We start from the raw sequence: 13,119 nt of genomic DNA on the forward strand, positions 1-13,119 counted from the left end.
CTCATTTAAGTTTAGACTTTGTTCACTCTAAATTCAAGTTTTCCAAACCTTTCTTAGCATAATTATCAGTTTGATTTTCTTTTTAAGCATAAGCTGTATGCCAGTAAACTGCTGCAAACAATTCAGAAAATAATTTCTAGGTCAGCCAAGATCATAATATTTGAAAGGCAATCTCTCACTTGTGTGTTGGTACATGAATTAAAGCATTTCTACCATGAGCCACTGAGAACTCTCTGCTCCCACGGGAATCAGCAAGCAGGAAGGATGCCCAGAAACTCTTGAGATTAATTCTCAAGAGAGACATATCATTCTCAGATGGTTGCAGGAAGTTCTTTTTTTTACTATTCCTTGCTTCCATCTGCCTCTTAAGTCCCTCTCACCAGAAAAGAGAAGAGAATCACAGAATGGGTAAGGTAGGAAGGGACCTCTGGAGGTCATCTGGTCCAACCCCACCACCCAAGCATGGCCATGTAGAGCCAGTTGCCCAGGACTATGCCCAGACAGCTTTTGAATATCTTCAAGGATGGAGACTCTGGGCAACCTGCACCAATACTCAGTCACACTCACAGTACAAATGTGTTTGCTGATGTTCAGAGGGAAACTTCTGTCTTCCAGTGTGTGCCCATTGTCTCTGGTCCTGACGAAAAGCAAATAATGAACATCCAAACTCCTCTCTCATCACTACGTGATGAACTGACCATGTAAATTTTCACCTTCCTTCTTATTATTTATAGATGTGAGAGGATCAGCAAAGAAGTAAAAATTAACTAGCAACTCAGAAACACAAGGCTTGACAAAACATTAAAGCTAAAAAACAATCTTTTGGGTTTTGTTTCACTAGAAAATCCTAGATCAGCACTGAAGGTAAATGACTTCAGAGTCATTAAGAATGTGACTTCTTCAAATATTTAACATTACAACTTAATATTAATCTAAATATTTCTGTTGTATGAAAGACAGGGATCAATCTCTGCAAAAGAACTGTCCTCTGGATATGCCCATTCTGTGTGTAATAGCAGCAAATGCTTCACAGAGCACTACGGAACAATTATGAAGGAATGTTTTTTCCCTAGCCAGATTACACTTTGAGGGTATATGCTCACACAGTCCTAAATTTTGGATTTCCTGCTATTCAAATGGGTTGTTATATTATTCTCGCTATGTGAAGGTTCCAACCTACTGTCTTAAAAACTCATTATTTCAGTTAAGACAAAAACAACTCCCCCATTCCTACAGCTGTGATTTCTGTTATTTGTCTCATATTTAAAATAAGTAAACCCTCACTTTTTTCCATTCTCTCATTTTCTATTTTGGAATTTCAATTCTGTTTCTGCAGTATTCAGCAGCAGTAATTAAAACTGAATCCACCCTCCCATTGTAGACTGAATCTACACAATCTCTTTAACCTTTGTAATAAAAAGACCACATGACTCACACCTTTTTCCTCCCATCTCCTTATTACTAAGTACCATTTTTAACTTCTTCATGGTGTCATGACATCTCCGGAAGTTCTTTAATTCAGCAAACAACAAATGCAAATCAAAAATATAACCCTCTCCAAACACATCAGTGCCAAAGGAAACAAAAAACGTGGTAAAATTACTGGGCTCATCACCATCAGTCTCTTCTGCAACCATCACCATCATCTTTTCCTCTGAGCACCACACAAACAATCTTTTCCATCAGGTGTCACAACCACTGTAACAACAATACCATAGATCTAATAAGAACACCTTTCATTCTTTATAAAGGAAGGTTTATAAATAAAGACACATCTTGACTAAAATGGTAAGGTGTATTTAACTTTCTCTCTACAATCATCAAGTAGTAGATATTGAATCTTCAAAAAATATCTAAGGAAATTAATTGCTTCACATTATTGTAGCCTAGAATAATTTTATTAAAAAGGAAGAGCATACATTTATGATGTGTACTTCATCCTACAATTAATATCTTCCAGTTTAAGGAAGTAGAAACAGTAACACTCACAGAAATTCAAATTCATTACCTTGGCTAGTTCAATCTTTAACTCTTCTTTTTCTTCTTCAGAAATCATATTGGTGAAATCAACATCAGTGACCACATCTTCATCTGCTTCATGCAAAGACTGGGTTTCCAACAGGCCTTAAAGTAAAGAGTTAAAAGGTCAAGACAACCATTATTATTTCAGCTATGATAACAGACCTCCTCTAAAATCTAAGAATGATATAATATTCACCCACTAGGAAAAAAACAAAGAAAAACAAAACAAACTTTTCCTGCTAAAGGTCATTTGGATTCTGCTCCTCTTTGCTTCTGAAAAGCTACTGGAAGTATCAGATGGTAATGTCTGCACAGAAGCAATTTAATATGTGAAAGCACCACTTGTTCCGAGAAAGTAATCACCTTGGACCCCACTAGTCCTTGACAAGGCATTTCCTTGCTTCTAATAATACAGAAGAAAAAAAAGGGGATAAAAAAAGAAGAAAGCAAGCTTTTTCTTTAAAACAAGAAACCTGGTTAATGTGGATCACTGATGTGAATAGTGACAATAGTACACTGAGCAATATAGGAAGTATATTACAGAGCCAAGTTTGCTTTAAAAGTACCCCCGATTGCAGCAATTTGAGAACCTTACAGATGTACACAGTTTGCAGAAGCAAATGTCACACCTACTGTTTGAATCTTCTAAATGTTAGAGAGAGGCATACCTTGATCGCTCAATCTAAACCTGCAAAGGCTCAACAATTATGCTGGACCTCTAGTTACTTTCTTCTTCTGCACGTCCAAGATCAGGATCAGCATGTATGATAACCAAGATAAGCACATACATAAATGTTTGCAAGACCTGAGCCTGCGTGGTATAATATATACAGAGGAAACAAAAATATATCCTATCTCCCAATTGTTCAGTAAAGAGAAGAATGATTGCTGGGGTTCCAACCATTAATAGCCTCTCACTCTTCATTGTCTGCAAAGAAAACAATGCAAAACATGAGATAACAGAAAACATTCTTGCTCCTTTGGAACTTGTTTTGACGTTCTTGATCTGTTGTGGAAGAAAATTCTTCTCCAGGCCACATCTAGGACAGCACTTTTCCTGGTATTTCAGTCCTTCAGCAGGGTAATCGGCCATCTCAGCTAACTCCTGACATCTGTATTCTACTTAATACAGAAGAGAACAATTTCTTTCCCAGCTCCACAGAGGCCTGTATAGTCTATTACATAGAGATTAGAATTTAACTTTGTTAAGTTTTGGCAGTAGGGAGTAGAGGTTACAAGCAGCAAGTTTGAAGTATTCAACAACCTGAAATTGCGTACTTTATATTTTCATGCAGAAAGCAAAACTCCCTCCAGCTTTCTGTCATTTCTTCCACCTAGAGTGTACCTGGATTTCCTCCTATTTAACAGAACAGAACTGATTTGATTCATACCATCAGCTTCACTGCAGAGCACAATGTGGTGAACTCAGCCTTGTTAATTACAACCTCCCCTGAGTGGGAAGATAAAGAGCAGCAACACAGGTGCTGGACCCCGCCTGGCACCATACCCAAGAATAGAGCACCGCCCTTAAGCACAAAACCTTTTAAAAAGCATGAAAGCATACAGAAGTAGTTGCTACCCTAGCTATTACCCAAAAAGCAGCTTGCCAGGAAAACCTAGATTGCCGAAGCCACAACAAAAGAAAAGCACATTTATTCGATGGGAATACTCCCAAATCACCTTTATTAACACCCCTCCATCTCTAAACACAATTGTTTGGTATTTGTTTGACGATTAATAGTGTTGCTATGGGAATCAGGCTAAACTTAGTCCCCACGGTCTTGAAAGCAGTCTCTTTTTTCATGGATGGAGGAGCAGCAGTACAGGGCAGCTCTTGGAAATGCTGGGAAAAATCTCAGGGGAAGCTGAGTTAAGGATAAAAAACCTTATGGAAACTCTTGGGGTAGATGTGAGATGAGGCTATCTTGGAGCACCTCAGTGATAGTTGGATAGTTGAGCTAATAAGGAGGCAGATCTCTGCTCAAGGGACAGCATTGCTTTGGGATTGGCTAGGTAAAGAGGCCAGAACTGCTGGACAAGGGTTAGATAGAGATGGAAGCCAACATGGGCCAAAATCACCAAAGATGACTGAGTAACACTTAACTAGACCCAATGGCCAAGTCCAAACTTCAAGATTGAACTGAAATTACAATCCATTCCAAAATAGCACATGCACGTCAATCTTCTGCATGATCCTCTGCAACCCCATCCAGTGCCAGTCCCAATTCTTATCTCTTGCTTCTCATCTAAGTCTTCTAAAATCTACTCTGATCCTTCAGTCTCCACTTTCTTGCTCAAGCCACTACCAGAGTCCTCCCTAATGGTCTTTGTCCCTCCACAAAGGCTTCGCTTCTGTCAACCCACAGTTCGAGTCTGAACATCTCTCCACCATACCGTGGGTCGCAGTGTTCTTTCAGCCAGTCTCAGTTCTGAAACTTCCTCACATGAGCACTATCACGTGCAACCTACATTCTCACTCTTTCCTTGCTGTTCTCAGTCTCTGTCTCTCCTTCATGATCCTTGTTTTTTCCAGCCCCACCTAGTAGCTCTCAGTCCTGGACTTCACCTTCTGCTGCCGTTCTACTCTGTTGAAGACAGCTTTGCTGGTATCCTCTCACCACTTATGACTGATCACTTCAGTCCTGGACCAGGTCTATCAGCACAGGTAGGATGCTTCAGTTCTAGTGCTAGGTCATCTGAACTTCTCAGTCTCTTTTCCCCACTTGAGCAACAGAAACTGATTTCTTGAATATGACCTGAAAAGGTCTCTTCACCAGTGTCTGGGGCTACCCTCGCAGACCACTTCTCCCATTTGCCTATCTTAGTCTTTCAGCTTAGGAAAGGGAGGAATAAAAAACTGAACACCTTAGGAAGAAAACAGGCTTCCTGAGGCAGAAGATATCTCAACTTTTTCCACCTATTGAGCATGTAAACATAAAATTCTGTCCGTGTGATTCATACTCTAGAGAATTCAGCATCCACAATTTCAAGCAATTGCACAGCAAAGTGTGCAGGCAAGGTTCCCAAGATTTTGTTGTTCTTAGTCTTTTTTTTTTTTTAAATTTATGTGCCTGTCCCTATTTCCCCTCTAATAACTGAGCTCTGTATTAGATTTCAAACAGTTAGAGGTCTCTTAAAACAAGTTTAATAAAACCAGTCAGTGGTAGAGAAGATTTAAAGCGATTTCACAGGCAGAGGGAATGCTAGATGAGCTCATCCTTATATGAGGTATCAGAGAAACCACATAGGGAAGAAAGGTCATTCATAAGATCTGTTTCACAACAACAGAAAAAAACGTCCTGAGTTTGTACCGCAGCATCCATTCCACCAAAGCACACCTTTTGTGAGGTTCCTATAGCACCTTACCCAGGAGTTGTTCAGCACAGCCTCAGGAGGAACTACAGTATTAACTTGATTCAAGGAAGCGAGCCAACCACCAGACGCAAAACCATAGGAAATCAGGCTATCAACATTTTTCTACTCGTAAGACAACTTGTTAGTTTTGCAGTCTCCAAGGAGAACGGGAACCTGCAGCAGAATTCACACCAATACATATAAGAATTGGTAATGATTTTGGTAGCAAAACAGCTCCTATTGCTAGTATTGCTGACCCCAAATATTCTCCCACCTTCTACCCCATGCAGAAAGCACAGCCTCCTCTCAACCTTCCCTGTAGGGTCCTTTCAGCTAGGTAGCCCAGACAATATACCTTTCAGACATTGGTTATAGATGCACCAAGTACAGAAGCATAACAGAATACAAGAGCTCAGTGGGATTGCTGATATGTCTTGAATTAACCACATGAGTAATTCTTTAAGAATCAAGGAAGGATCCTATTTAGTGTGTTTAATGTAGCTACACATTTTGGTAAACACTATCTAACAGTTCATGAAAATACACACAAGGATGAGTTGATTCAGCTAAATGGTTATAGCTGAGTCCTAGAATCTAAGTATTTTTCTACACTATGTAGAAGAGTGCCAGATTTAGGCATCTAAAAGCCAGAATTTTAAGATAACACTGCATTTTTATACTTCAGCATGTACATTCAATTCCAAGAATTGTGTACTTCACCCGGGAAGAAAGAAATCTGAACTTTAGCAATGCAGACATTCATCTGTGTGCATGTACGGACGTTCAGTTTATACATACAGTTGCTGCAGCTGAGCACGCAATACAGCTCTTCTTGTTTCACACTTCTTCCTTTGGGGGTAGAAGGAACTTAACTGGTTTCAATTCACCTGGAATTAAATATATCTACATAGTATATATCTATATAAATAACTATATATCTATATATAGTCACAATGTATCTATAGTTATATAAATAATCTCTTAACTTCTCTCAGAAACTAAAATACAGAATGGCATTTTGATCAGATGTCCAAGGCAAATCTTTACTGCAGCATTGGAATATGATAGCTTTTACAGCGCACCTCAATTTCCATTTGCTGATCTCTATGCAAAACCCATCTTTTCCTTTAAATTTAGGCTATCTTAAATAATAGTATTCAAATTATCATTAGCAGCTTATTAAAATAAGCTTGTTGGGAAGTTGTGAATCTGGTCAGGTAACATTTCAAGGATCTGTTTCCCCAATAGCTTACTGAAAGTATGGGGAAGCTGTAAAATTAATTTAAGTCATTCTTTCTTCTAACTTACAGGATTAGGGAAAATATTTATTACTTACTAACTCTCAGTTAAGGCTCCTTCTGACAAAATATAGGGAGCATAAAATTTCAAAGTGAAACATTTCCCAATGGTTAAATTAGTTTTCCATAAGAAGTGACAAATATATACCTGGTCAGAATCATTACTGCCAAATTACCAACTGGTTTTATGTGCAGGGAATCAAAGCAGTTTTACCTACATGCTCACAAAAGTAAAGACACTAAAAGAACCTAGTCTGCTAGGATTCATACCCCTGATTATTAAATTTAACTGACTTCACTGCACTGAGACTCACAGTAATTCTAGAACTGCGAGATATCTGATACTCCCCAGACCAATACATAATGATGCTTTAATCCTGCTAAATGAAAGTCAAGTTCTACATGGTCAATGACATTGCTAAAGCAGCAACAATAAGCACAGGGGTTATAATTAGGACATTATTATATTTGAAATGGAGCACAATATAGGTCAGCATCCACCAGCTCAAACTCAGACTACAGTTGCATCAGTACAAACTTGTTCTCTGCTAGTTAGCCGTGCCAAGTTACACAGCTTATCAGCTCAGGCACACTGATAACATAACATACTGCTCTGGAGCCTTGAGCTAGGACCTCTGCTTTGGACCACTGTATACCAGTTGCTCAGAGCTTGTAGGTATCTCTGCACTGTGCTACACTGCAAAGACATTTCTTGCAGTTACTGCTTTCTCTCTCTAGATACTGTCACCTCACATGCTTACAACTAGATTTTCTAGACCAAGGGGAGTACTGCGAGTCCTTAACGATGACAGAGCTGTCCTTTAAGGGCAGGTTTCCACAGAGCAGCCTAGCACCCTCCAGTGCACTTTAAGGGATGTCATATAAGCCCACCTGTAAGTACTGCTCATACAGTCTCAAAATCCTGGGCGGGCATTTTCCTCTCCTGCCCAGCTACGTAACCTGACAACACACAGGTAGTTGGTCTGGGAGAGACACTATTTTTGCCTAAAGATGCATAGGTATTGGTTATGAGCCATGGAAGGTTTGGTCACTTTGAAAAGGGAGTTGTACAAGCAGCTGAGATGTTTTCAAGATTAACATAAAATCTTTGATAGCAGAAGAAAGAAAAAAAAAAAAAAAAAAAAAAAAAAAAAAAAAAAAAGGTTGGTCTGAGGTTTCCAATGCTCCTCCTTTTCCTGACTAGTATGTACGTGCTTCTTCATGGAGGAGTCACATTCAAGCTGCATTCCCTGCTCCTCTTATCTGCTCTTCCCAGAAACACTGAGGATCATGCCTTGTTTCTAGCTGTGGTCAAAACTGGAAAAACTGGAATTGTTCAGGTGCACAGCTGCTATGATTTCAGAATTATACCAATATCCAGGCGTGGAATCGGATAACAACTTTCCACTCATTCAGAACAGCAATTTAGTTGTTGCGTGAGTGAATAGCTTCTGCTTCACTTAGTAGCATAGGTACTGCAAGCTTCCCAGAATGAATTAGGAACTTCATGCAACAGATTACCAGCCATCACAAGAACCCATCACACTGGGGCTGTCCTGTATCTCTTATGTCCTTACTAACAGCACAAAGTCTAAAGTGCAGGTTTTCCAAGTTTCATTCAAGCAGGCCACTAACAGGTAGGGACATGAGGATAGAGCCCACACACCACTTAACTAGCATCTATTTTCTTTTCCTTCTCCATCTTACCCAGATTAAGTCAATTGTGTTTCCCCTGAATTCCATTTCAGTCGCTGTGCCTGGTGCCCAGCAATTCTCTTGCACTGAAAAATCACATAAGAGGCATCAACAGAGCGGAAGCCATCTTAGAAGCTATTCCATGAACTTCCCATCACTCATTCTCCCCTGTCAGATGAGGAGTCCTCATTGCCTATTCCCTTCTCTCCACTTCTTCCAGTTGCAATCAAGCCCAGTCCAGAAGCTTAATCAAGACTTAGTTCTGGGATATACAATCACAGGACTCTGCCCAGAGACAGATGCAAGACCCAGCCTACCTCCCTCATTATCTCTTCCAGACAGCCCCTCTTCTTGTGGCCTAAGATTGTTGGGGACAAGATCTGAAGGTCCCTACGGTCTCCTACAACCTTATATTCCTACAACAAATTACACTAAGAATATACTCACGTATAACTCATTTATTCTCCACAAACAGGCAGACTAGCGATTGCCTGGACGTATGTTACTTCAAAAGAAAAAACAAAAGCCCGCATAAAGTATGGGAAAGCATATAGTAGGTATAAATCAGTGCAAAGAGCTGTTTGGCTTTTACTTTAAAGAAAGCTTTAGTACTTACTGTCACATATAATTAGATAAAATATGCAGGAATCATTAAAAGTATGGGATTATCACTAATTAGGAACTGCAAGTCATACAGAAGGATCCAACTCAAAACAATTGAGCAGACAACCCTTTGTATTAGGATATTTATACAGAAAAAGTAGGAGTTGGATAACTGGGGGAACATGTTTAATGTGATCTTCTGAAAGATTCATACGACAAGATAATACAACAACTGTACAAGGAGTTACAGTATGCTGAAACATTTCATGGGCATTTTTGAGTTTTCTCCCAAAGTTCATGGTAGTTGTGGCTAAGACTAGTAACCCATATTCTGCAGCCTGCTGTTGTCCTGGTTTTGCCTGGGATAGAGTTAATTTTCTTCTTAGTAGCTGGTACAGCGTGTTTTGGATTTAGTGTGAGAATAAAGTTGATAACACACTGATGTTTTAGTTGTTGCGAAGTAGCACTTATCCTAAGTTAAGGATTTTTCAGTTTCCCATGCTCTGCCAGCAAGTAGGTGCACAAGAAGTTGGGAGGGAGCAAGGCCAGGACAACTGACCCGAACCAGCCAAAGGGATATTCCATACCATCAAATATCATGCTCGGTATGTAAACTGGGGGGAGTTGGCTGGGAGGGGCGGATCACTGCTCAGGCATCAGTCAGAGGGTGGTGGGCAATTGCACTGTGCATCACTTTTCTTGGGTTTTATTTCTTTTTTAAAAATTATTCTATTATATTCCTTTTCATTACTATTATTATAATATTTTCTTATTAGTAGTAGTATTATATTTTATTTTACTTTAGTTATTAAATCATTCTTATCTCAACCCATGAGTTTTACTTTTTTTTCCCCCCCCCGATTCTCCTCCCCATCCCACTGGGAGGGGGGAGTGAGCGAGCGGCTGCGTGGTGCCTAGTTGCTGGCTGGACTTAAACCACGACAGCCGTCAAATCTGATTTAATGCTAGAAACTGTTTCAGCATTGATCTGCACCTGTGCATATGTTTGCTACCAGAATTGTAGGTATGACAAATTAAATAAGCCCCTTAGAAACTACAGGATCTGTAACTATTCCATGAAATTTAAAGTAACCAACAATACAATGATAAAAACCAGGACAGATTTTTAGACTTATTCAGGTATCTGAAAATTAACTGGATGAAGGTGTCTTAATTAGTGCTTTTTATGTATTTTCTCCATATTCATCTCAGACACATGTTCTAGAGTATTACGTATCAGGCTAATTCTTGTATGTTGACCATGTTAAAAAAAAAACAAACAAACAAAAAAAAAACCCCAAAAACCCCCAAAACAACTCCCCACACCAAACCCAATGAAAAAAAAAAGCCCACACTATTGGCAGTGATGTCTGTTGAATTAACCATAATGACAGCAAAATTAAAGGCAAGAACACCAAATTTCTGCTCGTGTACATTTTCTGACGTTATTTTCAGGGAAATATATAGATGATCCTTTATTCTAACAAAACAGTTAAGAATTTAAGCCCTTTTACTGCTCTGTTTTTTTGTTTCCCAACCAATTAAAAATAGCATACCTACCTTGTTATCTAGTATTCATACCAAATAGTGAGAAAACATCCTCTAATTATATAACCCTCCTAGTAAGCAAAATGACATGTTACAGCTTCTTTTGCCATGTCATTATAGTGTAGCTAACAGCACAGCAAGGTGTGCAGAAGAACTGTTTCTTACTTAAAATTGGAAAACACTTGTTTACAAATTTAAATTGCAATTAAGTCTTCAAAGGGATGAAATGGTAAGTAGAACAAAGGAACTGTCCAGACATTGCATTAGTGTCTTTGATCTTCTTTATAATGTATTCTTAATGCCACATATAGAGATTAAGGGGGAAAAAGGGGGACTAGAAGCATGTACAGTAAATAACTAAATTGATCAGAAAAACTATTAGAATTGCAAGGATTTCCAGTACCATTTTTTCCACTCTGAAGTTATTATGGGAGGATCAAAATAGGAAAATATGCTTTCATTTAATCCACCTAGAAAACAAACTACTTGAAGGAAGATCTTCCCTTCTGTGTTTGGCTCTAACTGTGGACAAGTCTGAACTGCTTGAGCCTAACCATTACCATACAACCTGCCTCACTCCAAGAGGACTTAGAACTCAGAATAGAAAGAAGGTTGATTTTAAAGCTATGATTGGAAAATAAACCCAGAGGCTGGGCTCATCTTGGTTCAGAGAGGGAAAGAACTCCAAGATGCATGGGTCATGTAGATCAAAAGTGTAAACATTAAACAAAACTTCCTACAACCATGGGGGCTCAATCTTCCTTCTTCTCTGAGTATGCTCTGTGGAAGAGAGATATGGATGGGCAACTGTCTTCTTTTCCTCTCTCCACTGGGCTTTGGGTTAGGGTTGGTGTCAAGGAGAGGGAGGGAGTACAGCTTTTGGGTGTTCCAGAGCTCTAGGACGTAGTCTACCATCTAAGAATAAATGTCTCCAGTCGTCCTGGAGCAGCTCGTTACAGACCTTACTAAGGCTTGCCATTCCATCTCTTCACCCCTGCAAAAGCAGGCATTAATAAATCTATCCATAGCTATGAGATAGATTGGCAGGTTTCCAAACAAAGGAACACTTTTATTTGAAGATCCTGGATAAACAGCCAGTTGTAGTGTGATAATTCTTTTCTCTGTTTTAGTAAAGTAAAGAGAAATTAATCATACGCTGAGGATGTCTCTATGTTGTTTCTCCCCCAGAAGCCATCGACACAGCTGCCAATCTGTGCCAGGAAAAAGAGACAATCTATACACAAATTACTGCCAAAAAACAGACTCCACAGCTTGACCACTGCACGGAGAAGCCATACACATTGGTAAGGAGTTTGGTAACCATCCCAAAGACAGAAGTGCAATGGATAAAATTGAGAGTAGCTATTGTGGTAAAAAAATATATATCACTTACTAAAAGTAGGCACCAAGCTTCAACCTGAGAACTGATCCTCCAAACAAAATAATTATCTGAAATGTCCAGAAATGCAAGGCATGATCTTATGCATTTTATCCAACAGCTAGCTCTCTTTGTACAAAATAATAATCCTGCCTGCCTGGGGAAGACAAGGGTGACATTGCTTTCTAAGCTGTAGCTATGGAAATACAAAGCAATTGTTGTGAAATGTAACAGTTTAAAGACAGCAGATGCTTCTTTCTATTATGTCAATACTGAAAGTAATGACGGTATTGTACCACTTACTGTGCACTCTATTGATCATTCTGCACAACTTTCTGTGAGGTCAAGGGTAAGAAAAAGATGCCACAAGTGGAAGGGTTATCATCTCTTTTTCTTTCTTTAGGCAGAACGGGGCGGGGGGGAGATGAAGTCACGATGGAATAATGGGGAATGAGAAAGTGGATGACACTGAGTCACAAAAGAGACTTGTTCTCTACAAATAAGGTACTCTAGAAACTAACGGACTGCATAAAACAAATGAAGGAATAAAGCATATGTAATCGGACTAAAGAAAAAGCAATGTAGGGGAAGATAAGAGCTATGACATGGAAATGCTGGCAGTCGAGGTAGAAACTGTCAGTCACATTTCTTAAACCCACCCTTTCATACTAAAAATACACTAAGGTACATTTTTCTCATCTCAGAATAGACAGGCACCTTGGGTCCCATCCTCAGCTGGTAGAAGTGACTGTGATCCCATCAATTGTATAATTAAGCTCACACATCTGCTTCACCGAATCAAAATCACTTAAAGTTAATGGCAGGATTTAATAACCTTTCTCTCCTAAAAAAGGATCAGTTTATCGTAGTTTTCTAAAGCCAGGTGCAAAAGAGTATCACTAGATAGCAATCTAACTGCAGTATAATTGAACTCACAAGCCTCCTCAATTAACTTCCAACAAAGTATCTGTGCTACAAGAAGTGCTAAAATTATATTTTTTAATTAAAAAATAAATTCTTCACGTAGCTATAATTTATATCCTTTACATCACAAAACACATAACTAACAAGATCTTTATAAGTCTAATTTAAAAATGAGCGCCAGCAGGTTGCTTGCTTTCCCCACACCCCCATACAGCTATTACAACATGTAAGGCAGATGTGTCACTTTTGATCCCGTAAACTTACTAGGGAAAATACACAGGAAGCAATTGTAACTGG

At 39.1% G+C, this 13,119-nt stretch overlaps 1 protein-coding gene across 5 annotated transcripts in view; it reads right to left on the reverse strand.

Moving 5' to 3' along the window:
• The window catches only part of TPD52L1 (TPD52 like 1), a 61,592-nt gene that overhangs the window by 37,382 nt on the left and 11,091 nt on the right, over positions 1 to 13,119 (reverse strand). For 3 of the 5 annotated variants that reach the window (XM_030037443.2, XM_030037435.2, XM_030037479.2), the window contains exon 2: positions 2,009 to 2,124. In XM_030037443.2, coding sequence (XP_029893303.1) covers positions 2,009 to 2,124 — 116 coding nt within the window. Of the gene's footprint in view, positions 1 to 2,008; positions 2,125 to 5,360; positions 5,485 to 6,174; positions 6,264 to 13,119 lie in introns of those variants that run through there. The other 2 variants (XM_030037463.2, XM_030037471.2) reach the window with 2 other exon arrangements.

Source organism: Aquila chrysaetos, chromosome 2 (assembly GCF_900496995.4).
Source record: "Aquila chrysaetos chrysaetos chromosome 2, bAquChr1.4, whole genome shotgun sequence".
Lineage (NCBI taxonomy): Eukaryota > Metazoa > Chordata > Aves > Accipitriformes > Accipitridae > Aquila > Aquila chrysaetos.